General features: G+C 61.0%; 1 protein-coding gene across 1 annotated transcript; it reads left to right on the top strand.

Annotated features, from left to right (window-relative positions):
- SIGLEC1 (sialic acid binding Ig like lectin 1) lies at positions 1-26,272 on the top strand. The gene is made up of 20 exons (XM_061368923.1): positions 1-32; positions 6,295-6,602; positions 6,690-6,986; positions 7,575-7,838; positions 9,138-9,392; positions 9,805-10,104; positions 11,476-11,730; positions 13,023-13,325; positions 13,850-14,104; positions 15,475-15,771; positions 17,298-17,552; positions 19,393-19,695; positions 20,256-20,510; positions 20,913-21,218; positions 21,969-22,220; positions 22,433-22,732; positions 22,841-23,095; positions 23,591-23,887; positions 25,337-25,436; positions 26,174-26,272. The coding sequence occupies exons 1-20, from the start codon at positions 1-3 to the stop codon at positions 26,262-26,264; spliced, it is 4,980 nt and encodes a 1,659-aa protein (XP_061224907.1). The 3' UTR covers positions 26,265-26,272.
- The last annotated feature ends 216 nt before the right edge of the window (positions 26,273-26,488 follow it).

Below are 26,488 nucleotides of genomic sequence, written 5' to 3' on the forward strand. Positions count from 1 at the left end.
ATGCAGGTCCCCAGGAGGATGCCGGTTCCCAGGAGGATGCAGGTCCCCAGAAGGTTGAAGGTCCCCAGGAGGATGCAGGTCCCCAGGAGGATGCAGGTCTCCAAGAGGATGCTGGTCCCCAGGAGAATGCTTGACCCAAGCTTGTCCTCCATGAGGATGCTGGTCTCCAAGCTTATGCTTGTCCCAAGAGGATGTTTTTCCCCAGAAGGATACTGGTCCCCAAGAAGATGCAGGTCCCCAAGAGGATGAAGGTCCCCAGGAGGATGCAGGTCCCCAGGAGGATGCTGGCCCACAGGAGGATGCTTGACCCCAAGCTGGTGTTTGTTCTCCATGAGGATGCTGGGCCCCAAGCTTATGGTTGTCCCAGAGAGGATGTTTTTCCGCAGAAGGATGCAGGTCCCCAAGAGGATTCTGGTCCCCAAGAGGATGCAGCTCCCCATGACAATTCTGGTCCCCATGAGGATGCAGGTCCCCAGGAGGATTCTGGTCCCCAGGAGGATGCTGGTCCTCAGGAGGATGGAGGTCCGAAGGAGGATGCAGGTCTGAAGGAGGATGCTGGTCCCTAGGAGGATGCAGGTCCCCAAGAGGATGCAGGTCCGAAGGAGGATGCTGGTCCCTAGGAGGATGCAGGTCCGAAGGAGGATGCTGGTCCCCAGGAGGATGCAGGTCCCCAGGAGGATGCTGGTCCCCAGGAGGATGCTGGTCCCCAGGAGGATTCTGGTCCCCAGGAGGATGCAGGTCCCCAGGAGGATGCAGGTCCCCAGGAGGATGCAGGTCCCCAGGAGGATGCTGGTCCCCAGGAGGATGCAGGTCCCCAGGAGGATGCTGGTCCCCAGGAGGATGCTGGTCCCCAGGAGGATGCAGGTCCCCAGGAGGATGCAGGTTCCCAGGAGGATGCTGGTCCCCAGGAGGATGCAGGTCCCCAGGAGGATGCAGGTTCCCAGGAGGATGCTGGTCCCCAGGAGGATGCAGGTTCCCAGGAGGATGCAGGTCCCCAGAAGGATGCAGGTCCCCAGGAGGATGCAGGTTCCCAGGAGGATGCTGGGCCCCAGGAGGATGCAGGTCCCCAGGAGGATGCTGGTCCCCAGGAGGATGCTGGTTCCCAGGAGGATGCAGGTTCCCAGGAGGATGCAGGTCCCCAGGAGGATGCAGGTCCCTAGGAGGATGCTGGTCCCCAGGAGGATGCAGGTTCCCAGGAGGATGCTGGGCCCCAGGAGGATGCAGGTCCCCAGGAGGATGCAGGTCCGAGGGAGGATGCAGGTCCCCAAGAGGGTGCTCATCCCCATCCTGCAGCACGGTCACCCCTCCCTCCTTCCCTCCCTCCCCAGGCCCCGGCCATGGGGCTGTTGGCATGCTGCATTTTCACCCCTTTCCTGACCTCTTCCCTTGTTTTGGCTTCCCCATCAGGTTCCCCTTTGCAGATGGGCACCACCCTCGGGATGGGGAACAGGAACTGGATGGGCTCTGCCCTCATGAGCAGGGGGATGAGCATCAGGCAGCCCCTGCGTGCCCAGCACCCTGTGGGCGCCTGATCCAGCACATCAGGGAGCTCTGCCCTGCCTGGGGCAGCAGTGTGGGTGCTGGACCCATGAGGGATGTGGGGTGTGAGCCTTGAGCACTGCCAGGGATGGGGCAGCCGCAGCTTCTCTGTGCCAGCGCCTCAGCACCCTCCCATGGAAGAGCTCATCTCAGCCTCCCCTATTGATGCGTTTCCATGGGTATCTATGGGTTTTCATCACAGCATCCCCAAGCCAGCCCTCCCAGAGGGGTTCCCAGTTTCACACACTGGTTCGTGGGCACCTTCTGCTCCAGCTTGCAGGAGGAGGCTCCAGAGGGGGAGCCGGGATGAGGACCAACCAGGGCCAATTCACCCCATCAGCGCAGCTGATCTGAGGATGCTCTGAGGCAGGATCCGCATCCAGGCTCTGGGGCAGGTGCCTGGAGCTAAAGCAAAGGGAAAATAGGGTGAAAGGATGCAATAATTGGGGTGTGCAGCAACAGGGGCAGCTCCGGGTGACCCCAGAGAGGGACCCATGGGCGATTACATCCTCATCATTTATGCACCCACTCCCTATGTGCCTGTTGGTCCCAGGGTGAATTTTGGGCTGGGGTCTTCCAACACCTCCTTGGGTTTCTTCTCCATCTCCATCTCCATCTCCATCTCCATCTCCATCTCCATCTCCATATGTTCCTTCTCCATCTCCATCTCCATACGTTCCTTCTCCATCTCCATCTCCATAAGTTCCTTCTCCATCTCCATCTCCATCTCCATACGTTCCTTCTCCACCTCCATCTCCATCTCCATACGTTCCTTCTCCATCTCCATCTCCATACGTTCCTTCTCCATCTCCATCTCCATACGTTCCTTCTCCATCTCCATCTCCATCTCCATCTCCATCTCCATCTCCATACGTTCCTTCTCCATCTCCATCTCCATCTCCATATGTTCCTTCTCCATCTCCATCTCCATCTCCATCTCCATCTCCATACGTTCCTTCTCCATCTCCATCTCCATCTCCATCTCCATCTCCATCTCCATCTCCATACGTTCCTTCTCCATCTCCATATGTTCCTTCTCCATCTCCATCTCCATCTCCATACGTTCCTTCTCCATCTCCATCCTCATCCCATAGAGTCACAGCTTCTGCTGATGGTTGCAGCATCCTTGTCTCCTGCTTCATGCTCCTGGTGCTCAGAGGGACCTCGGACACCCGGACCATGAGCTCCCACTGAGGACACTGCCCAGCCGTGGGCTCCTGATAGGGAATTCCCAAAGGATGACTCCATCCCAGCCCCTGAAATCCACAGCGCTCAGCGAGCTCCCTACTCATGGCAAGCAAATGAAGCCGCTTGCACTGAAACCTCCCTATAGGAACAGAGGGATTCATCCTATTGGAAAATCCCTTCTGGAAGCTAAATATCAGCCCTGAACTGATGGGGTGCAGTGAGATGTGCCAGGCTGTGACTGCTCCCCAGTGTCGCATCCATGGGGACCATCGGCAGGCACAAGGCCAGGATGGATGCAGGGGCTTGGAGCAAGCTGCTCCAGTGGAAGGGGTCCCTGGACCTGGATCATCTTTAAGGTCCCTTCCACCCAACCCAGGCTGGGATTCCATGGCTCCATGGATTAACAAGGATAAAGCCTCTCTGTGATTGGTTGCCCCACACAGGGGCTGCAGCAGCATCCCCATCCCCACAGGTTGAGGGCTCAGGGGGTCCCAGCAGAACCCAAGACCATGTTGGGGTGCTGTGAGTGTACCCCAGGGGCTGGGCATGGCCCTGATGAGGCTCTGGCCCAGCACAGGGTTGAGGGTGCTCTACCAGGCACCCCTAACCCATATCAATGGGTGCTGCCAGCCCCAATGTGGGTCCCCAAATCCGCCCGCATCAGCACAAGGCTGCAGCCACTTCCCAAAAGCAGTGGCAGGGACAGAGCCCTGAACAGGGAAGTGGTGTGGGGTTGGGTTCCTCACCCCCCTCCACACACATAAACCATCCCGGGGTGCGGAAGGACGGTCACCATTCCCAATGCCGCGGCTTGGGAGCCCGCACCAGCGCTGCCAAGTAATGCCTGGGATGGGGACACTTGGGACGGAGGCTGCCCATGGGGTTCGTGCTGTGGGGCTGCGGTGGGTGGGAGGGTGGCATTGGTTCCTCATGGGGTGGATGGTGCTGGAGTGGGATGCGGTGGTGGTGGGAGCATCTTCAAGGGGCTGAGCCTCATCCCGTCCCTGCTGGGGATGGGGAGGTCGCTCAGGGAGCTCCAGGTTCTGGTCCAGGATTGGGGATGCTTTTGGAGCGTGGGATGCAGCCGACCTGAGCCCCTTGGAGCATCACCCTGGGTGCAAGAGGTTGGCAAAGCCACAATGGCAGCAGTGGGAGGATGGTTTGGGACCGTGTTTGAGGATGCAGTGATGGCCTTTGGGACCGGACAGGAGCGGTGATGGGGCAGGGCTGGGGGCATCTTTGCACTGGGAGACGGTGGAGGCTGGAGGGACCAGCACCTGATGCTTCCCTTCTTCATGCTCATCCCCACTTTGGCCCCATTCCTATGGCAATGGGGGGGCTCCTACCAAAGCCTGAGGAAGCGGTGACCTCAGAGGAGGCCATGGGGATGCTGCGAGGGCTGGAGCAGCTCTGCTCTGGAGCCAGGCTGAGAGAGCTGGGCTGGGGCAGCCTGGAGAAGAGAAGGCTCCTGAAGGGGAGACCTTAGAGCAGCTCCAGTGCCTAAAGGGGCTGCAGGGAAGCTGGAGAGGGGCTTGGGACAAGGGATGCAGGGATGGGATGAGGAGTTTGGGATCCAGGCTGGAAGAGGGAAGAGTTGGGTGGGATACAGGGAAGTTCTCCCCTATGAGGGTGGTGGGACATGGGAATGGGGTGAAGCTGTGGCTGCCCCATCCCTGGCAGTGCTCAAGGCCAGGTTGGACACAGGGGCTTGGAGCAAGCTGCTCCAGTGGAAGAGGTCCCCATGGCAGGGGTTGGAGCTGGATGGGATTTAAGGTCCCTTCAACCCAAACCATTCCATGATTCCCTGATTCCAAGTCAGAGCCCTCCCTTGCTGCCACGCACAGGGTCCTTGCATGGACTTTGCTGGTTGGTGGCAGCTCCTGCTCAGCCTGGCTGTGATGCAGAGGAGACCCTCACAGCCTCCTTCCCTGTGTAACCTCCTCTTCCCTCTCTATTCCGGTGCACATCCCCTTGCCTGCTCCATCCCATTGCACAGCGCATCCTGCTCCGTGTGCCCACAGTGCCCTGAGCATGGGTCCCCCCATCATCCCCATTGCAAAAGGGTTGTTGAGAACCCCTCCCAACACCTTCATGCTGTTGATCGAGGAGCAGGGCCCCGACCACAGCCTCTGCTATGGGGGCCAGGCCCCATCCTGCCCCAAAGGTCCCCTCGAGGCCAGAAACCGAAACCAGGACAAAGGGGGCAGAAACGAGAGTGGCGCCGGCAGGAGCAGGACCCGGTGCTGAGCCAGCGTTTCCTTCCTCCTGCACCCTACCCAGGGCTATTTCTGGCCTTTCACCCCCCCATCCTTCCCCAATGGTCACCCAGGGACCATTCCATGTGCTCCTGATGCTTCAGTTCGGTCTCAAGGGCATCGGAGCCCCCCCAGACCGAGCGAGCAGCACAGACACAAAGCAAGTGCTGGGAATAGAAGGCGTTGGGGCATCCCTAGGGGAGGAAGAGGAGTCAGGAGCAGCCGGGTCCCATAGGGGAAGGTTGCCAGGGTCTAAAGTTGGACTCAACCCATTGGATGCCCCATCCTTGGCAGTGCTCAAGGCCAGGTTGGGAACAAGGGCTTGGAGCAAGCTGCTCCAATGGAAGGGGTCCTTGCCCGTGGAGATGGAGGAGCTTTAAGGTCCCTTCCAACCCAACCCATTCCTTGGTTCCATGACACTTTGACATTCCCTTTGGCCACCTCTTCTTGTTGCCAGGGTCCCCTCTGCCCAATGCTGACACTGGAGACCATCACCTCGCTCCCATCATCGCTGCCTCTGCCCCCCAGGACCCTCCCCAGTGCCCGGGTTGCTGCCATGCTCCTATGCCCATGGCTCATCCTGGCCAGCCTCATCCCACCAGGTACAGTGCTGGTGCCACCAACAGACCCGTTGCTTCCTGCCCCACTACTGTCCAGTGGCCCTGGGGTGCACCAGGGATGGGGTGGGCATTGTGGGGACAGCCAAGGCAGGAGAGAAAGGACAAGGACATAGGGAATAGGGGGAGGAAATAGAAATAAGCTTTTGAAGAGCCAGGATTGCAAATGTGCCCTTTTCACTGCTTATTGAGGCCTTTGCTTTGCCAACCCACCCATGCCTTGTGCTGCCCCAGATCCACCTTTTCCACTTCATCTCCCCATCAGATTTCCTCCTGATCCCACCCCTGCATCCTCCTCTCCCACCTCTCCCCATCCCAAGCCCCTCTTTGCCTGTTCCATCATCTTAGGAGGTCAATCCCTATCCCGTGGACTATCCCAGGAGGGGAGCAGGGTGCCATGGACCACACGGCACAACCCCGCATCCCTCTCCCCTTGTCCCACACAGCCCTCGGCTCTTGGGGTGTCACCTACCCCCGGTCCCTGTGGGGCATCAGCGTCAATCCAGCCCTGGACTATCCCAGGAGGGGAGCAGGGTGCCATGGACCACACGGCACAACCCCGCATCCCTCTCCCCTTGTCCCACACAGCCCTCGGCTCTTGGGGTGTCACCTACCCCCGGTCCCTACGGGGCATCAGCGTTGTGGTTGGGGGGGGGTGTGGGGGTTTTTGTGTGGTTTGGGGTGTTGGTTGGGGTGGGCTCCTGCGTGGTCATTCCCTGCTCCTTGAGCTTCCCGGAGGAGGTGGCCACCGACGATGGCCTGGTGGCCATTTGGTACAAGGACTACAGCGACCAGAAGACGCTCGTGTTCCACTCGGACGCCCAAGAGGTCGATGCTCACTTTCGGGGCCGTGCCCAGCTCGTGGGGGACCCCTCTGTTCGGAACTGCACCCTGCAGCTGCAGGGGGTGATGGTGGAGGACAGCGGGCCCTATCGCTTCCGCTTTGAGATCGTCAATGGGGACCGGTGGTCGGCGGCGCAGGACGTGATGCTGAGCGTGTCGGGTGGGTGCCGTAGCATCCCTTTATCTTCCCCCATCTCCCCTCCTGCCTGCCCCATGGGGACCCCATCCCTGTGCTCTCCATCCCCAGAGGACCTCGAGAAGCCCAGCGTTACCGGTAACGAGGAGCAAACCGAGGGGCAAACGTCCACCTTGGAGTGCTCCGCACCCTACGCGTGCCCACTGGGAGACGTCGCCTTGCGATGGGAGGGCCACGACCCACAGGTCTCGGTGGTGTCCGGCCGGGTGCAGATGGACACGAGTGGGGTCGGGCACTACCTGAACCTCACCACGTCCTTCTCCTGGAGGGACCACTCGAGGAAGCTGCTCTGTGAGGTCTCCTATGGCTCCAGGAAGGCGGCCAAAGAGGTCGTCCTGCGGGTGAGACGTACGTGGGGATGCTGAGAGGGGTGGTGGGATGGGGACAGCGCTGCCATGGCCACATTTGGGCCTCTTCATCCCTTCCTGGGGCTCCTTCAAAGAGCCAGACCAAGGCTTTAGATTGGAGATAAGGAGGAAATTCCTTACTGTGAGGGTGGTGAGGCACTGGAATGGGTGCCCAGGGAGGTTGTGAATGCTCCATCCCTGGTGGTGGTCAAGGCCAGGTTGGACATAGCCTTGGGTGCCATGGTTTAGTGTGAGGTGTCCCTGCCCATGGCAGGGGGTTGGAACTGGATGTCCTTAAGGTCCTTTCCAACCCGAACTATTCCATGATTCTATGATTCCTCCACCTTATCCCATACCCCCATGGCTCTCCACGCTCCCTGTCCATAGAATCCCAGAATGGTTTGGGTTGGAAGGGACCTGAAGATCATCCAGTTCCAACTCCCTGCTCCGTGGTGGTGCATCCTCTTTGCGGCCAGCGTGCCAGCTTTGCCCCCTATCCCAGCCCATCATATACAGGCATCAGGATGGGCTATGACTGGACCCCATAGCGCATCCATGGTGCCCACCGTGTCCGCCTGTCCTCCTGCAGACACCCCTAAGGACACCCAAGTGTTGATGAACCCCTCCGGGCAGAACATCCGCGTTGGTGACACCGTGTCCTTCACCTGCACGGTGGGCAGCAGCCACCCCCCGGTCTCCCAGTACCGCTGGTACAAGGATGGGGTGCCCATGGGCACCGAGCAGATCCTGACCCTGCGAGGGGTGCGCCGGGAGGACTATGGGCAGTACCACTGCGAGGCTGAGAACGCGCTCGGGACTGCTGTGGCGCCTGCGGTGATGCTCTACATCTTCTGTAAGTGCCAAAGAGCTTGACCAAGGATGGGGTGGTGATGGAGAAGGGCCATGGGGGCAGGACAGAGTCCAGACTGGTGTGGGGCTGGGGTTGGCATCAAGGTCATTGGTGGTCCAGGAGCTGGGGAGTCCATGGTGGAGGACTGCAATGAATCCATCATAACATGTTCTTGGTGCGGGGTTTTGGTGAGCCCCAAAGGCAGCACAGGGAGGGATTTCCAACTGGTGAGAGGGGATTGGGTTGTCAGAGCTTGTGGGGGTTCAGAGCCAAGGCCTTCCATCAGTAAAGACAAGCCACATAGCACTGCATTGCCCATGAGGCATCCCACATCAGGGTCCATCTTCCCCAGTGTGGAGATGCTGGGGCTGGTCTGATCCCCATTGAGCTCCCCCAAGGCAGACTGGGAGAGGTGAAGTGAACTGCTATGAGCTTTGTCCCTGTGGCAAACTCCCTTTAACACCAGAGGGGAGACTGAGCTGAGCTCTTAGGCAGAAGCTCTTCCCTGTGAGGGTGCTGAGGCGCTGGCACAGGGTGCCCAGAGAAGCTGTGGCTGCCCCATCCCTGGCAGTGCTCAAGGCCGGGTTGGACACAGGGGCTTGGAGCAACCTGCTCCAGTGGAAGGGGTCCCTGGAGCTGCACTGGAGCTGGAGGAGCTTTAAGCTCCCTTCAACCCAACCCGATCCATGATAAAGCCAGCATCTGAATGGAAGCACAAGGCAGGGAGCAAACGGGGGCTCAGAGCAGCTCCTACCTGCACCCAGGCTTTGCCCATAGAACCTTAACTCTAACCCTAACCCTAACCCTAAACTTAACATTAACCCAAACCCTAACCTTAAACTTAAACCTAACCCTAACCTTAACCCTAACCCTAACCCTAACCCTAACCCTAACCCTAACATTAACCCTAACCCCAAACCTAAACCTAACCCTAACCTTAAACCTAACCCTAACCCTAATACTAACCCTAACCTTAACCCTAACCCTAACCCTAACGCTAACCCTAACCTTAACCCTAACCCTAACCCTAACCTTAACATTAACCCAAACCCTAACCTTAAACATAAACCTAACCCTAACCTTAACCCTAACCCTAAACCTAACCCTAACCCTAACCTTAACCCTAACCCTAAACCTAACCCTAACCTTAACCCTAACCCAAACCCTAACCTTAAACCTAACCCTAACCCTAACCTTAACCCTAACCCTACCCCTAACCCTAACCCTACCCTTAACCCCAACCCTAACCATAACCCTAACCCCAACCCTAACCATAACCCTAACCCTAACCCCTTCCCACAGCCGCAGTCGTCTCACTGAGCCCCTCGGCCGAGGTGCTGGAGGGCACGGCCACCACCGTGTCCTGCGACGTCCCCGGCCACCAGGGCCAGGACCTGCACTACTCCTGGTACAAGAACGGCGCCTGGCTCAAGGAGGGCTCCGCTCACACCCTGCTCTTCCACCGCATCACCGCCAGTGATACCGGTTACTACAGCTGCAAGGTGACCAACGACCGCGGCAGCGACACCTCCCCGGCCATCAGCTTGAGCGTGACCTGTGAGTGAGGGTCCCTTTGTGCCATGGGCTGGGCAAGCCAAACCCAAGCCCCTTGTGGCCGGTTGGAGGTGGGTGTCAGTCGCGCTGGATGGGAGATGCTCTAAGGGCGATGAGTCCTGGGGGTGTTTGATGCATCACGGGGCTGTCTGCTCATTGCAGCATCTCCTGCTCCTCCATGCACAGTGTAAGCTGCAGGGAGGTCACTGAGTGAGAACCAGGCTCAGGAGCTGCTCCAAGTGAGGGGGGAATCAAACAGAGCTGGGTTTAGCTTTGATATTTCAGTGGGCAAATGAAGCCACTTTACATAAGGGATGTGGATGCGACCTAAAGGGACCCTGTGGGTTGGACCCGGGTGAGCTTTAGCATCCCCATCAATGCACCCCCCTGTGTGTGCCCTCCTCTCCCCCCACAGACCCCCCCAGGACCCCCACCATCACGCTCTTCCAGGAGGCCCATGGAGGCCGGTTGGCCATCATCCACTGCACCGTGGACAGCTCCCCCCCGGCCACCATGGCCATGCACCGCGACGGCACCTTGGTGGCAGCCAGCGGGTCCCAGGCAGCCCCACGGCAGCGGTTCGGTGTCACCAGCTCCCGCAACAGCCTGAGGCTGGAGATCCATGGAGCAGGGCCCCGGGATAGCGGGGAATACCGCTGCACCGCCAGCAATGCCCATGGCAATGCCAGTGCCACCGAGGTCTTCATAGCCCGGGGTGAGTCCCATTGCTGGCGGTGGGAGAGCATCTCCGAGCTCCTGGCCATGGGGCATGGGGTGATGCTGAGGGTTCTGGGGTGATGCTGCGGGTACTGGGGTGATGCTGTGGGTCATTGGGTGATGCTGCTGGTCCTGGGGTGATGCTGAGGGTCCTGGGGTGATGCTGCTGGTCCTGAGGTGATGCTGAGGGTCCTGGGGTGATGCTGCTGGTCCTGGGGTGATGCTGCTGGTCCTGGGGTGATGCTGAGGGTCCTGGGGTGATGCTGCTGGTCCTGGGGGGATGCTGCTGGTCCTGGGGTGATGCTGCAGGTCCTGGGGTGATGCTGCTGGTCCTGGGGTGATGCTGCAGGTCCTGGGGTGATGCTGCAGGTCCTGGGGTGATGCTGCGGGTCCTGGGGTGATGCTGCTGGTCCTGGGGTGATGCTGCAGGTCCTGCGGTGATGCTGCTGGTCCTGGGGTGATGCTGCTGGTCCTGAGGTGATGCTGAGGGTCCTGGGGTGATGCTGAGGGTCATTGGGTGATGCTGCTGGTCCTGGGGTGATGCTGCTGGTCCTGAGGTGATGCTGAGGGTCCTGGGGTGATGCTGCTGGTCCTGGGGTGATGCTGCTGGTCCTGAGGTGATGCTGAGGGTCCTGGGGTGATGCTGAAGGTCCTGGGGTGATGCTGTGGGTTTTGAATGTCTCCAGAGAAGGAGACCCCACAACCTCCCTGGGCAGCCTGGTCCAGTGTTCCATCACCCTCACTGAGAAGAAGTTTAAGTGGAACCTCTTGTGTTCCAGTTTGTACCCATTGCCCCTTGTCCTATCATTGTTTGCCACTGAGAAGAGCCTGGCTCCATCCTCGGGACACTCCCCCTTTATATATTTATATACACTAATAAGGTCACCCCTCAATCTCCTCTTCTCCAAACTATAGAGACCCAGCTCCCTCAATCTCTCCTCATAAGGGAGATGCTCCACTCCCTTCATCATCCCAGTTGCCCTGCGCTGGACTCTCTCCAGCAGGTCCCTGTCCTTAAACTGGACCCAGTATTCCATATGGGGTCTCACCAGGGCAGAGTAGAGGGGAAGGAGGACCTCTCTCGACCTACTAACCACCCCCTTCTAATCCACCCCAGGATGCCATTGGCCTTCTTGGCCACAAGGGTAGTGTCGGCTCATGGTCACCTTGTTGTCCATAGGACCCCCAGGTCCCTCTCCCCTACACTGCTCTTAAGGGGTCGTTCCCCAACCTATACTGGAACCTGGGGTAGACAAGGCCCTCAGTGCCATGCGTTAGCGCTGACCTTGGCAGTGATGGGAATGGTTGGACTGGATCTTAGAGCTCCTTTCCACTGATCCCCACCACCCCTCTCCCATCGCTCCCGCAGCCACAGAGGTCCTGATCCAGCCCTCGGCCGAGGTGCGGGAAGGGGCAGCGGTGACGCTGACGTGCTCGGGGCCCTGGGGCGCTGCGGAGGACGCGCTCTACGCCTGGTTCCGCAACGGCAAACGCCTGCGGGAGAGCTCGGCCCCGGCCCTGCGCTTCCGCTCCGTCCGCGCCGAGGACGCCGGAGCCTTCCAGTGCCGGCTCCGGAGCCGCAACGGCAGCGACGAGTCCGCGGCAGCCTCGCTCCGTGTGCTCTGTGCGTGCTGATGGGCAATGCTGAGGGCCCTGGGGTGATGCTGAGGGTACTGGGGTGATGCTGAGGGTCATGGGGTGATGCTGAGGGTACTGGGGTGATGCTGCGGGTCCTGGGGTGATGCTGCTGGTCCTGGGGTGATGCTGGGGGTACTGGGGTGATGCTGAGGGTACTGGGGTGATGCTGCAGGTCCTGGGGTGATGCTGCGGGTCCTGGGGTGATGCTGCTGGTCCTGGGGTGATGCTGAGGGTACTGGGGTGATGCTGCGGGTACTGTGGTGATGCTGAGGGTCCTGGGGTGATGCTGAGGGTACTGGGGTGATGCTGCGGGTCCTGGGGTGATGCTGAGGGTCCTGGGGTGATGCTGAGGATCCTGGGGTGATGCTGAGGGTACTGGGGTGATGCTGAGTGTCCTGGGGTGATGCTGCGGGTCCTGGGGTGATGCTGCGGGTCCTGGGGTGATGCTGCAGGTCCTGGGGTGATGCTGTGGGTTCTGGGGTGATGCTGAGGGTCCTGGGGTGATGCTGCTGGTCCTGCGGTGATGCTGTGGGTTCTGGGGTGATGCTGAGGGTCCTGGGGTGATGCTGAGGGTCCTGGGGTGATGCTGGGGGTACTGGGGTGATGCTGCCGGTCCTGGGGTGATGCTGAGGGTTCTGGGGTGATGCTGCTGGTCCTGGGGTGATGCTGAGGGTCCTGGGGTGATGCTGCGGGTCCTGGGGTGATGCTGCTGGTCCTGGGGTGATGCTGCAGGTCCTGGGGTGATGCTGCTGGTCCTGCGGTAATGCTGTGGGTTCTGGGGTGATGCTGAGGGTCCTGGGGTGATGCTGAGGGTCCTGGGGTGATGCTGCTGGTCCTGGGGTGATGCTGAGGGTACTGGGGTGATGCTGAGGATCCTGGGGTGATGCTGAGGGTCCTGGGGTGATGCTGGGGGTACTGGGGTGATGCTGAGGGTCCTGGGGTGATGCTGAGGGTTCTGGGGTGATGCTGCTGGTCCTGGGGTGATGCTGTGGGTCCTGGGGTGATGCTGATGGTCCTGGGGTGATGCTGCTGGTTCTAGGGTGATGCTGCGGGTCCTGGGATGATGCTGAGGGTTCTGGGGTGATGCTGAGGGTCCTGGGGCGATGCTGCTGGTCCTGGGGTGCTGCTGCGGGTCCTGGGGTGCCCCTGGCCCCTGGCGCCTGGAGGGGCATGGGATGCCCAAGAGCTGCTTGGAAAGCATCAATCCCTTGGGATCTTGGGCTTCTCCCAAGCTCAGGGATCGCCCCTGCTCTCACCAGAGGTGTTTTAACCCCGCAGTCCCACCAAGGCAACCGGTGATGAGCTCCTTCCTGGAGACCCAGGGAGGGCGCATGGGCATCATCCAGTGCACTGCTGAGAGCGAGCCAGAGGCCAACCTGACCCTATGGAGAGGAGCCAAAGTGATAGCCTGCACATGGGGCTGCCCCATAGCCCCCAGCCCCAGGGTCCAGGCCACCTCATCCTACAACAGCCTGAAGGTGGAGATCCGGGATGTGGTGATGGAGGATGAGGGGACCTACGTGTGTTGGGCTGGGAATACAGAGGGCAACGCCAGTGCGACCATGGACTTCCGAGCTGAGAGTGAGTGTGGGGAAGGGTTAGGATGGATCCAGTTCTGTGTGTGGTGCTTTGGAAAACGCTGGGAAAGGGGAGGGTGGGAAGGGAATGACGGAGAAGGGACCAAGCTCATGGTGATGATGGCAGAGAGCAGAAATGGGGCCATGCCCATGAAAAGCAGGTACCAAAGAGCATCCCTTGAATGAGATGCTGTGCACAAGTCATGGTGGGAGGGTAGAGTGAAGTTAAAGGGGGCTGCTAAAGGATTGAGGTGTTACAGCCCCTCCAGCTTCTCCTGATGGATCTGAGGTCTCTCCCATGGCCATAGTGAGGGTTCCAGCTGAGATGAGGTCCCATAGGTCATTATCCCTGAGCTGGTGTGGTTTAGGTGCTGGTACCCACCACGGGCTCCTGCAAGGTGCCGGTCCAGCTCACAGCCATCCCCATCATGACATCACAGCATTAAGGATGCGCTTGGCATCCTCTGCAACAGCCACAGAGCCCCTTTGGTTGCCCACCCTAACGCTGCCTCCATGCCCTGCCTTCAGGTGCCAGCGTTGTTGTGGCTCCATCCACGACCGTGCTGGAGGGTGATGCTGCCAACCTGACGTGCCAGCTCAGCACCAGCTCCATGGCTCTGCCCACCTTCACCTGGTACCGCAATGGGGAGCAGCTCACCGAGGCCTCGGCTCCATCCCTGCTGCTGCACCGCGTCGCCAGCACGGATGCGGGGCTCTACCACTGCCGAGCCAGCACCAACAGCAGCAGCAGCAGCTCCCCCAGTGTGAGCCTGGAGGTGCTGTGTATGTACGGGGTGTTTATAGCGGATGTGTAGCTTGTGTCACCATAGAGCCATGGAAGGGTTTGGGTTGGAAGGGGCCTTAAAGCTCCTCCAGCTCCAACCCCAACCCCTTCCACTGGAGCAGCTTGCTCCAAGCCCCTGTGTCCAACCTGGCCTTGAACACTGCAGGGATGGGGCAGCCACAGCTTCTCTGGGCACCCTGTGCCAGCGCCTCAGCACCCTCACCCATTATGGTGTCTCTTCTTCCTCCTCTGCTCTTTCCTTTCCTTTTCTTTTCCCTTTCCCTTTTCCTTTCCCTTTTCCTTTTCCCTTCCTCTTTCCCTTTTCTTTTTCCCTTTTCCCTTCCCCTTTCCCTTCCCTCTTTCTGTTTCCCTTCCCCTTTTTTCCTTTTCCTTACTCTTTCTATTCCCTTTCCCCTCCCTGTTTCTCTTCCCCTCTCCTTTTCTCTCCACTTTTCCTTTTCCCCTTTCCCTTTTCCCCTTTTCCTTTTCCCCTTTCCCTTTTGCCTTCCCCTTTCTCTTCATCTTTCCCCTTTTCTCTCTCCTTTCCCTTTCCCCCTTTCTCTTTCTCTTCCCCTTTCCCCTTCTCCTTTCCCTTTCCCTTTTCCCTTCCCCTTTTCTCTCTCCTTTCCCTTTCCCCCTTTCCCTTTCTCTTCCCCTTTCCCCTTCCCCTTTCCCTTTCCCTTTTCCCTTCCCCTTTTCTCTCTCCTTTCCCTTTCCCCCTTTCCCTTTCTCTTCCTCTTTCCCCTTCCCCTTTCCCTTTCCCTTTTCCCTTCCCCTTTTCTCTCTCCTTTCCCTTTTCCCTTCCCCTTTCTCTTTTCCCCTTTTCTCTCCCCTTTCCCTTTTCCCTTTTCCCCCTTTCCCTTCCCTTTCCCTTTTCCCTTTCCCCCTTTTCTCTCTCCTTTCCCTTTTCCCCTTTCCCTTTCTCCCTCCTTTCCCCTTTCCCTTTCCCTTTTCCCTTCCTTTCTCTTCCCTTTCCCCCTTTTCTCTCTCCTTTCCCTTTTCCCCTTTCCCTTTCTCCTTCCTTTCCCCTTTCCCTTTCCCTTTTCCCTTCCTCTTTCTCTTCCCTTTCCCCCTTTTCTCTTTCCTTTCCCTTTTCCCCTTTGCCTTTTCCCTTCCCTTTTTCCTTCCCCTTTCCTTTTCCCCCTTTTCCTTTTCCCTTCCTCTTTCTCTTCCCATTTCCCCTTTTCTCTCTCCTTTCCTTTTTCTCCTTTCCCTTTTCCCCTTTTCTCTCCCCTTTCCCTTTTTCCCTTTCTCTCCCCTCTCCCCTTCCCCTTCCCCATCCCCTCCCGTTAAACCCGATGACCTCTCCCCCCCCCCAACCCCCGCCACCCGCCGCAGCCCCCGCTCAGCACCGCCTCTCCCACCGCAGACCCCCCCCGGGCCCTGCTGCTGACGGCGCTGCTGGAGGCGCAGCGCGGCCGCCTCGCCCTGTTCCGCTGCTCGGTGCGGAGCAGCCCCGCGGCCCGCCTGGAGCTGCTGCGGGGTCCGCTCCTGCTGGCGTCCAGCGGCGGCGGCGGCTCCAGCCCCCGGCTCCGCGTCTCGGCCGCCCCCAACGCGCTGGAGGTGGAGATGCGGGAGGTGAGGGCGGAGGACGAGGGCAGGTACCGCTGCACGGCCCGCAACGGGCACGGCACCGCCGAGCACAGCATCTACCTCCGAGTGCAGGGTGAGGGCAGCGCGCAGAGAGGCTGGGACGGGAACCATGTGGGACCTGCTGCTGTCGGAGGGGTGGGGTGGGATGGGGGGGAGTGGATGGGATGGGGATGGGAGGGGTGGATGGGGTGGGATGGGGTGGGGGGGAGTGGATGGGCGGGGAGGGGGGTGGGGATGGGGGGATGGGAGGGGTGGGACAGGATGGGATGGGATGGGTTGGGATGGGATGGGACAGGATGGGATGGGTGGGATGGAGGGGGGGGTGGGTGGGATGGGGTGGGTGGGGTGGGATGGATGGGGATGGGTGGGGATGGGATGGGATGGGGTGGGATGGGATGGGTTGGGGTGGGATAGGATGGGATGGGGTGGGAGTGATGGGTGGGATGGGGTGGGATGGGATGGGATGGGATGGGGTGGGATGGGATGGGATGGGTGGGATGGGGTGGGGTGGGATGGGATGGGGTGGGATGGGGTGGGATGGGGTGGGGTGGGGGGGTGGGGTGGGATGGATGGGGTGGGATAGGAGGGTGGGGATGGGATGGGTTGGGATAGGATGGGATGGGATGGGATGGGGTGTGATGGGGTGGGATGGGATGGGAGGGGTGGGACGGGATGGGACGGAACAGGGTGGGATGGATTGGGATGGGGTGGGATGGGATGGAATGGGATGAGGTGGGATAGGAAGGGATGGGATGTAGTGGGATGCGGTGGGATGGGATGGAACTGGATGGGATGGGATGGAACCAGGTGGGATGGGATGGAATGGGATGGGATGGGATGGGATGGAATGGGATGGGATGGGATGGAACCGAGTGGGTTGGGATGGGATGTGCGCAAGCTCCAGTGCTGTCGGTGGTGACAGAGAAACATCATTGCCAATGATAACCTGAGCTGTGGTGCCCAGCTCCCCAGTGACCCAGTGGGAACCGCGGGCTGAATTCACCTTTTGGGTTGGGCTCTGGCGCTTGCAGTGATAGATCCAATGGTGCTTCCATGGAGGTGTCCACATGGGAGCTGGTGCCTGTGCTCCCACCCAGTCCTCCTGGATCTTTCCCGGGCTTTGGGTGGTGCTCTCATCCCCGTACCAGGCACCAAAACACCTCGGCCCCATCCCTGGGTGCCGTAAGTGATGGATTTATGGGGCAGTGAGCTAATGGGGACAGGGAGCAGCACTGGGATGGGATCCTAAACCTAGCTCCTAGAATCATGGAATCACAGGTTGGAAGGGACCTCAAGGATCACCGGGTCCAACCTTTCTAGACTACATGAGCTGGCCCAGCACCATGGCCAATGGTAGATAGATACCTTAAACAGAGAGCATCATGTAAAGGGCCAGCCCCAGGACTGCCCAGGCCTCCCTGCTCAGAGGAGAGCATCCATGTGGATGAGGTCCTCAGCGCCATGGATTAGTGGTGGCCTTAGGGGTGATGGTTGGAGTTGATGCCCTTGGAGGTCTTCTCCAACCTGGTTGATTCCATGGTTCTAAGAGCACCAGAATGCGCTGCGCTCTGATGGAAGTGGCATCTCCCCATGCTCCAGCTGCCCGCATCCTCATCTCCCCATCCTCGGAGGTGCTGGAAGGGGACGACGTCTCCCTGAGGTGCGAGACGGCCGCCGAGGCGCAGGATGACACCGTCTACTCCTGGTACAAGGACAGCGAGCGGCTCCAGGAGACCCCCATCAATGTCCTTGTGCTGCCCCGCGTCAGCAGCGCTGCTGCTGGTTCCTACCACTGCAGAGCCCGCAGCCCCACTGGGACCAGTGTGTCCCCAGCTATCGCTCTCCATGTATACTGTGAGTGCAGCCCACTGGGGATGAGGGGGGAGAGGTGGGATGCGGTGGGATGGGATGCGGTGGGATGGATGTGGATGAATGGGATGGGGTGGGTGGGACTCATCACCCTACCCCGTGATGGGGTCGCTTCTTCATCTTCCTGCCCTTCCCCTTTTGATTGTCCAAACCCCTTTTCCTTTCCCTTGTGCCAGGGATGAGGCAGGACAGGGTGGGATGGGATGGGGTGGTGGCAGGGATGGGATGGGATGAGGATCAGATGGTGATAGAGGTCAGATGGGATAGGGTGGGATGGGATGGGTGGGATGGTGCCAGGGATGAGATGGGATGGGTGGGATGGGATGGTGGCAGGGATGGGATGAGGATCAGATGGTGATAGAGGTCAGATGGGATAGGGTGGGATGGGATGGGATGGGATGGGATGGTGGCAGGGATGAGATGGGATGGGTGGGATGGGGTGGTGTCAGGGATGGGATGGGATGAGAATCAGATGGTGCTAGAGGTCAGATGGGACAGGGTGGGATGGCACTGGGGATGGGATGGTGCCAGGGAGGGGATGTGACAGGGTTGAAGGGTACCAGCGTTGGGATGAGACAGGGTTGAAGGGTGCCAGGGTTGGGATGGGACAGGATGCGATGGGATGCCGTAGGAGGGTGCAGGGCATGGAATGGGATGGGGCGGGATGGGACAGAGTGGGATGGCACTGGGGATGGGATGGTGCCAGGGATGGTATGTGCTTGGGTTGAATGGTGCCAGGGTTGGGATGGGACAGGATGCGATGGGATGCAGTAGGAGGGTGCAGGGCATGGGATGGGATGAGGATGAGACGATGCTAGAGGTCAGATGGGACAGGGTAGGATGGCACTGGGGATGGGATGGTGCCAGGGATGGGATGGGATGGGTTGGGATGGGACAGAGTGGGATGGCACTGGGGATGGGATGGTGCCAGGGTTGGGATGTGACAGAGTTGAACGGTGCCAGGGTTGGGATGTGACAGGGTTGAAGGGTACCAGGGTTGGGATGTGACAGGGTTGAGATGTGACAGGGTTGAAGGGTACCAGGGTTGGGATGTGACAGGGTTGAAGGGTACCAGGGCTGGGATGTGACAGGGTTGAAGGGTACCAGGGCTGGGATGTGACAGGGTTGAAGGGTACCAGGGCTGGGATGTGACAGGGTTGAAGGGTACCAGGGTTGGGATGGGACAGGGCTGAAGGGTACCAGGGTTGGGATGGGACAGGGTGCAATGGGATGCAGTAGGAGGGTGCAGGGCATGGGATGGGATGAGGATGAGACGATGCTAGAGGTCAGATGGGACAGGGTAGGATGGCACTGGGGATGGGATGGTGCCAGGGATGGGATGTGACAGGGTTGAAGGGTGCCAGGGCTGGGATGGGACAGGATGCTAGGGGATGCAGTAGGAGGGTGCAGGGTGTGGGATGGAATGGGGTGGGATGGGACAGAGTGGGATGGCACTGGGGGATGGGATGGTACCAGGGCTGGGATGGGACAGGATGCTAGGGGATGCAGTATGAGGGTGCAGGGTATGGGATGGAATGGGGTGGGATGGGACAGAGTGGGATGGCACTGGGGGATGGGATGGTACCAGGGCTGGGATGGGACAGGATGCTAGGGGATGCAGTATGAGGGTGCAGGGTATGGGATGGAATGGGGTGGGATGGGACAGAGTGGGATGGCACTGGGGGATGGGATGGTGCCAGGGCTGGGATGGGACAGGATGCTACGGGATGCCGTAGGATGCTGCAGGGCACAGGATGCTGCTGCAGAGGGAACGGTCCCTGCTCTCTAATTGGGATCTGCTTCACCCTCTGCAACCCCCGTGCAGATCCGCCGCGGGCGCCGGTGCTGGCGCTGCTCGTGGAGCCCCCCGCGGCGCAGCGGGCGCTGCTGCAGTGCTCGGTGGACAGCAGCCCGCAGGCAGAGCTCGCTCTCTTCAAGGACCGGGCCCTGGTGGCCTCCACGGGGCTGCCCCAGCCCAGAGCCCGCCCGCGGCTCAGCATCACCTCGGCCCCCAACACGCTGCGGGTCAGCATCAGCCCCGTGCTGCTGGAGGACGAGGGGCAGTACCTGTGCTCTGCCAGCAACCCCTATGGCAACGCCAGCGCCACGGCCAACCTCAGTGCCGGCAGTGAGTGCTTGGAGGGGGGGGTACGGAGCTATGGGAGAGGTGGGGAGAGATGGGTGCAAGGTGGGGAAGAGGGGAAGGCAAAGCATTGCTGGGGGATGCTCAGCGGGGAGGGAGGGTGTTGGGGTTTGGACCCAGGTAGCTCAGTACCACACGGAGTGAAGCTGGAATGGGATGGAGAGCACAGAAAAGGAGAGGATGTGGAGGGAGATGCGTGTTTGTGGGGATGGTGTGGAGTGGGTATCCCGGAGCTGAGTGCATCCCCCAACACGTGGTGAAGGAGGCGCAGCTCCTCTTGGAGAGGATGCAAAGGACCGGCTGTGCTATAGGATCATAGCGTGGATCATCCAGTCCCAACCCCTGCCATGGGGACCCCTCACACTGGAGCAGCTTGCTCCAAACCTGGCCTTGAGCACTGAAGGGATGGGGCAGCCACAGATGCTCTGGACACTCAGAGCCCCAGGCAAAGCCCTGCACAGGACCAGCTCTCCCACCAAGCACCCCAGTGCCCTCCATGGCCTCCATCCCACCCTGAGCATCACCTCCTTCCCCTCCTATTGCAGCCACCAGGGTCCGGATCTCCCCCTCCCCGGCTGTCCGGGAGGGTGATGCTGTCAGCCTGACCTGTGTGGTGGAGAGCAGTGATGGGCAAGCAATGCACTACAGTTGGTACAAGAACGAGGTCTGGGTCAGCAGCAGCTCCTCCCCGGTCCTCTCCTTCCCCAGCATCACCGTCCCCGATGCTGCCTCCTACCACTGCAGCGTGCGGACCCCAACGCGGACCCACAGCTCTGCACCCATCACCCTCAGCGTCCTCTGTGAGTCCCCATGGAGAGGGGTCCCCAGCACCCACCGAGGGCAGGGAGAACCCATGGGGTGTCCATTGGCGCGGCCTCTTGGCTGGGAACCCTCCATGGGACGTGGTGTGGAGGGGTGGGAGGCTTGAGGGCTTGGGTTAGCTATGTTAGACCCCGATAAGCAGACCTGGCCATGCAGCCCCACAGCATAGGGTCATGGAATTATGGAGTGTTTTGTGTTGGAAGGGACCTTAAAGCTCCTCCAGTTCCATTCTTCCACATAGGATCCATGGGTCTGAGTGTCAGGTTTGCTATGGGTCCGTGGATGCTGCATTGCAGGCAGTGGAGCATCCCTTCTTCATCTCCCATCCCAGCACCTGGTGATGCTGCTTGTCCACAGCTCCTCCTCTTTCCTTCCTTCAGACCCCCCCAGGAACCTGCAGATGAAGGCCTTTGAGGAGAGCAGTGAGGGGACCGCAGTCATCCTCCTCTGCACCGTGGAAAGCAACCCCCTGTCCGAGATCACCCTGCTCAAGGAAGGGGTGCTGGTGGCCTCCAGCCCGGCTATGGGGGGGGACCTCCCCTGGCACAGCAGCAGCGTCTCCCCCTCTCCCAATACGCTGAGGATGGAGCTCCGGGATGCATCCGAGCAGGATGAGGGTGAATACGAGTGCCGGGCACGCAGCCCCCTCGGCAGCACCCATGGGACCCTGCCCCTCCGTGTGCAGGGTGAGTTTGGCTGTGCCATGGGGTGGGCATGGGGATAGGGGGCTGGAGACCCCCAAGTGGATTGCTGTGGGCATGGAGGGATGTAACACTTATAAGGAGGTGGTGCGGGATGTGGGGGTATGGCCCACATAAGAGCGTGGTGTGGGCATTGAGAGGTAGGGACCAAGCAAAGGGGTTGGTGTGGGCATCAAAGGGGTACAGCCCGAATAAACGTTGCCATTGGGCAAGTGGAGCACGGAAAGGGTCAGGATAAGGTGGAAGGAGAGGGAGATGCTGCTGGCTATGGGGTTGGCTGCCCACCGCTGTGAACGGAGGGCAAGCAGAGGAGGGCATGGGGCTGGAAGCGGGTGATGTCCAAACCCATCCCATCCATCCCATCTCATCCCATCCCATCCCATCCCACCCATCCCATCCATCCCATCCCATCCCATCCATCCCATCCCATCCCATCCCATCCCATCCCATCCCATCCCATCCATCCCATCCCATCCCATCCCATCCCATCCCATCCCATCCCATCCCATCCCATCCCATCCATCCCATCCCATCCATCCCATCCATCCCATCCCATCCCATCCATCCCATCCATCCCATCCATCCCATCCATCCCATCCCATCCATCCCATCCCATCCCATCCCATCCCATCCATCCCATCCCATCCCATCCCATCCCATCCCATCCCATCCCATCCCATCCCATCCCATCCCATCCCATCCCATCCATCCCATCTCACGCTTCCTTCCCCGCAGCCATCAGGGTGCGCATCCATCCCTCGGCCGAGGTGCTGGAGGGCACGGCCGTGGCTCTGACCTGCCTGGCCGGGGGCGCTGGCCCGGGGACCGTGTACTCGTGGTACAAGGACGGCCGCTGGGTACCGGGGGGCCCCGGGGAACGGCTCCTGCTGCCCGCTGCCCGCCGCTCGGATGCGGGCTCCTACGGCTGCGAAGCGGGGTCGGGGTTGCGGGGCCGCCGCTCCCCCCCTGCCGCCCTCCGGGTGCTCTGTGAGTGATGGGGCTCGAGGAGGGGAGGGCGCTGTCGAGGGGAGGCGGTCGGGAGCATGGTCTGTGTCGCCACCTGGTGACATGTCGCGATAGGGGGGTGTGCATGGAGACACCGGACCCTGGCACTGCGGGGGTTCCCTGGGTGCTCCCCACTTCATCCAGCCCCGTTTGTCACTTGGGGAGGGGGGGCAACACCGCCCTTGTCATTGCAGATGCTCCCCAAAACCCGTCCTTCACCTCCTTGCTGGACTCCCGCGGTGGGCAGCGCACGGTCCTGCTCTGCACCGTCGACAGCGTCCCCCCCTCCGACATCGCCCTGCACCACGGTGATGGCCGCGCAGCCCTGGCCTCCACGTGGGGCCCGTCCGACCCCCGTGTCACTGTCGAGGCCACCCCCAACTCCCTCCGTGTGGGGATGGGGGCTCTGGGGCCGGGGGATGAGGGGCTCTACATCTGCTCAGCCAACAACAGCTTCGGCGCCACATCCTCATCCCTGCTCCTGGATGTGGGAGGTGAGGGGGGTCCCGAGCCCCGGAGCGGGGTCCCGTTGGGGTTCCCTATGGGTGGCTCTGGGGAGCCATTGGGATGACGCCGTCCCCAAGCCCTGGGTTCTCCCATAGGGATCACGGTCGCTGTGGAACCCGCTCCGGAGGTGCCCGAAGGCTCCATGGTCACCATGAGCTGCTCGGTCACCGCCTGGCTGGGGGAAGGAACCAAGTACACGTGGTACCGGAACGGGCGGTGGCTGCTGGAGGGCCCGTCCGGAGCCCTCGTCCTCACCCGCGTCACCAGCGCTGACACCGGCTCCTACCAGTGCCGGGCGAGCGGGACACGGGGCAGCCTCACCTCGGCCCTGCTCAGCTTCAGCGTCCTCTGTGAGTGTCCCCATAGGGAGCTGAGCCCCGGCGGGCTGGGTGCATCCCATCCACTCCTATAGAGCCATGGGATGGGTTGGGGTGGAAGGGAGCTTAAAGCTCCTCCAGTCCCACCACTGGAGCAGCTTGCTCCAAGCCCCTGTGTCCAACCTGGCCTTGAGCACTGCCAGGGATGGGGCAGCCACAGCTTCTCTGTGCACCCTATGCTGTGTCTCACCATCCCACCCATACCAGTGTCTCCTCCTCCTCTCCCTGCCTTGCTCCTCTCCCTCTGGACCTGCGGAAGGGGATGCTGGGGTTTCACCCGTCAGTGATACCCCTCAAAGGCTGGATTCGGAGCCAACGCGCTCTGATCCATGGAGGAGGGAACCTCAGCAATGAAGGGCAGGGGCGGCTGCGGTCCCGACCGGAGCAGGGATGCGCTAGGGACCGATCCCAGCGCTGCGCTCACCTCCATCCCCATCACCCCCCCCCTCGCTGTCTCCGCACACACAGACCCGCCCCGGGACGTGTCCATCAGCACCCTGCTGGAGAACCGCAGCGGGCGGCTGGGGCTGGTGCAGTGCACGGCCGAGAGCCACCCGCCCGCCTCCATGGCCCTGTACCGCCGGGGGCAGCTCCTGGCCGCCAGCGGCACCGCGCCCGCAGCACCGGGGCTCCGAGCGCTGGCATCGCCCAACGCCCTCCGCCTGCAGCTCAGCGAGCTGGGGCCGGAGGCGGCCGGGGAGTACGTGTGTGTGGCCAGCAACGAGCTGGGCAACGCCACGGCCACGGCGAGCTTCGATGTGAACAGTGAGTGGGGAGGGGGTACATGGGGGGCGGTGGGTGGGGAGGGGATACATGGGATGCTCTGCTATGGAGATGGGGCACATAGGATGCTCTGCTGTGGAGATGGGACACATAGGATGCTCTGCTATGGGGATGGGACCCATAGGGGGCTGTGAGTGGGAATGGGACACATAGGATGCTCTGCTATGGGGATGGCACCCATAAGATGCTCTGCTATGGGGATGGGACCCATAGGGGGCTGTGAGTGGGGATGGGACCCATAGGGGGCTGTGAGTGGGGAGGGGACCCATAGGGGGCTGTGAGTGGGGATGGGACACATAGGGGGCTGTGAGTGGGGATGGGACACATAGGGGGCTGTGAGTGGGGATGGGACACATAGGATGCTCTGCTATGGGAATGGGATCCATAGGATGCTCTGCTATGGGGATGGCACACATAGGATGCTCTGCTATGGGGATGGGACCCATAGGGGGCTGTGAGTGGGGATGGGACCCATAGGGGGCTGTGAGTGGGGAGGGGACCCATAGGGGGCTGTGAGTGGGGATGGGACACATAGGGGGCTGTGAGTGGGGATGGGACACATGGGGGCTGTGAGTGGGGATGGGATCCATAGGGGGCTGTGAGTGGGGAGGGGACACATGGGTGGCTGTGAGTGGGGAGGGGACACATAAGATGCTCTGCTATGGGGATGGGACCCATAGGGGGCTGTGAGTGGGTATGGGACCCATAGGGTGCTGTGAATGGGGATGGGACCCATAGGGTGCTGTGAATGGGGATGGGACCCATAGGATGCTTTGAATGGGGATGGGACCCATAGGATGCTTTGAATGGGGATGGGACCCATAGGATGCTTTGAATGGGGATGGGACACATAGGATGCTTTGAATGGGGATGGGACACATAGGATGCTGTGAATGGGGATGGGACACATAGGGGGCTGTGAATGCGGATGGGACCTCCAAGCCTTCAGGTGGAAGGGGAGAAGGGGGGGGAGGGGTTCCATTTCCCTCCGCGGAGCCTCCTCCTGCAGCAGCCCCGGTCGGGACGGGGCTGGAACCAGGCAGGAACCGGGGGTTCGGGGGGGACGCGGGACCCTCAATAGGGGAGGAGGAGCTGGTTCGGGTCCAACGGGCAGAAACCCGGGCGCTGGTGCTTGGGTGCTGGGTGCTGGGTGCTGGGTGCGCTCCCCCCTGGCACTGAGCATCCCATGGGGTCCCAATGTGCTGCTGTGACCCTTACCCAGCCTGGGGACCTGGCACTGGGGCCAATGGGGGTCCGGCTGCCACAGCCACCCCCCCCCACGGACCCCTCCGCCCCTCTTTGGGCTCCCCAAAGCCTTGGGGGGGGTCCCATGTGGGGTCAGTCATGAGGAGAGGAGCATGTGGGGGGGTCACCCGCCGAGGTGGCAGCCCCATAGCTGAGGGCTCTGCCCTGGCTCCCCTCTGCCCACAGCCCTCAGCTACCTCCTGGCCTTCACCGTCCTCTCTGGGCTGCTCCTGGCTCTGATCTCCGCGGCTGCCCTGGCATTGCTGGCTGTGAGGATGTGGCCCAGGTAATGTCCCTGCGTGGGGTGGGGTGGGGTGGGATAGGATGGGATGCAATGGGATGAGGTGGGATGTGTTGGGATGGGATGGGATGGGGTGGGATGGGGGGGATGGGATGGGATGGGGTGGGATGGGGTGGGGGTGGGATGGGATAGGATGGGATGGGGTGGGATGGAATAGGATGGGGTGGGATGGGGTGGGATGGAGATGGGATGAGGTGGGATGGGGTGGGGATGGGATGGGATGGGATGGGGTGGGATGGGGTGGGATGGGGTGGGATGGGGTGGGATGGGATGGGGTGGGATGGGGTGGGATGGGATGGGATGGGGTGGGATAGGGTGGGATGGGATGGGATGGGGTGGGATGGGATGGGATGGGATGGGATGGGATGGGGTGGGATGGGGTGGGATGGGGTGGGATAGGGTGAGATGGGGATGGGATGGGTGGGGTGGGATGGGGTGGGATGGGATGGAATGGGGTGGGATGGGGTGGGGATGGGATGGGATGGGGTGGGATGGGATGGGATGGGATGGGATGAGGTGGGATGGGGTGGGATGGGGTGGGATGGGATGGGGTGGGGGGTGGGGTGGGATGCGATGGGATGGGATGGGATGGGATGGGGATGGGATGGGATGGGATGGGGATGGGGTGGGGTGGGATGTGATGGGATGGGGGAACAGGGACCCCGGGCTGAGCTGGTCCATGGGGACGCTCAGGGGTGGAAAGCTCCATTCCTCCCTTCCAGGATAAGGAAGCTCTGGGGCTGGCACGGGGCTGAGGGCACCTTCGAGCTGAGAAGGCAACAGGAGCAGGCGCAGGTCAGGGACCTGCTCTGAGGGCATCCCCCCTACGGTGTCCATGGGGCCGTGTCCATGGCACCAAGGAAAGGGCAGGAGGAGCAGAACCCCACAAGGACCCCTTACACCTCATCCCAGCACGCACAGGACTGATGCTTCCGGGGGATGCTCTTCCACGGGCAGAGCTTTCCCAATGCATCCCAAACCTTTCCCAGGTGGATGGAGCTTCATGAACTGGTGCCTCTATAGCCCAGGAACAAAGG

The sequence above is a fragment of the Neopsephotus bourkii genome, unplaced genomic scaffold, assembly GCF_033783945.1.
Source record: "Neopsephotus bourkii isolate Nb327-2 ecotype Australia unplaced genomic scaffold, CSIRO-AGI_Nbou_v1 NB_1466, whole genome shotgun sequence".
NCBI lineage: Eukaryota > Metazoa > Chordata > Aves > Psittaciformes > Psittacidae > Neopsephotus > Neopsephotus bourkii.

Coding starts and splice junctions, on each gene's coding strand:
- SIGLEC1 (XM_061368923.1), top strand. CDS start 1: ATGCAGGTCCCCAGGAGGATGCCGGTTCCCAG. Junction 6,987..7,574: donor GGTCGTCCTGCGGGTGAGAC/GTACGTGGGGAT, acceptor GTCCTCCTGCAG/ACACCCCTAAGGACACCCAA. Junction 23,888..25,336: donor GGCGAGCTTCGATGTGAACA/GTGAGTGGGGAG, acceptor CTCTGCCCACAG/CCCTCAGCTACCTCCTGGCC.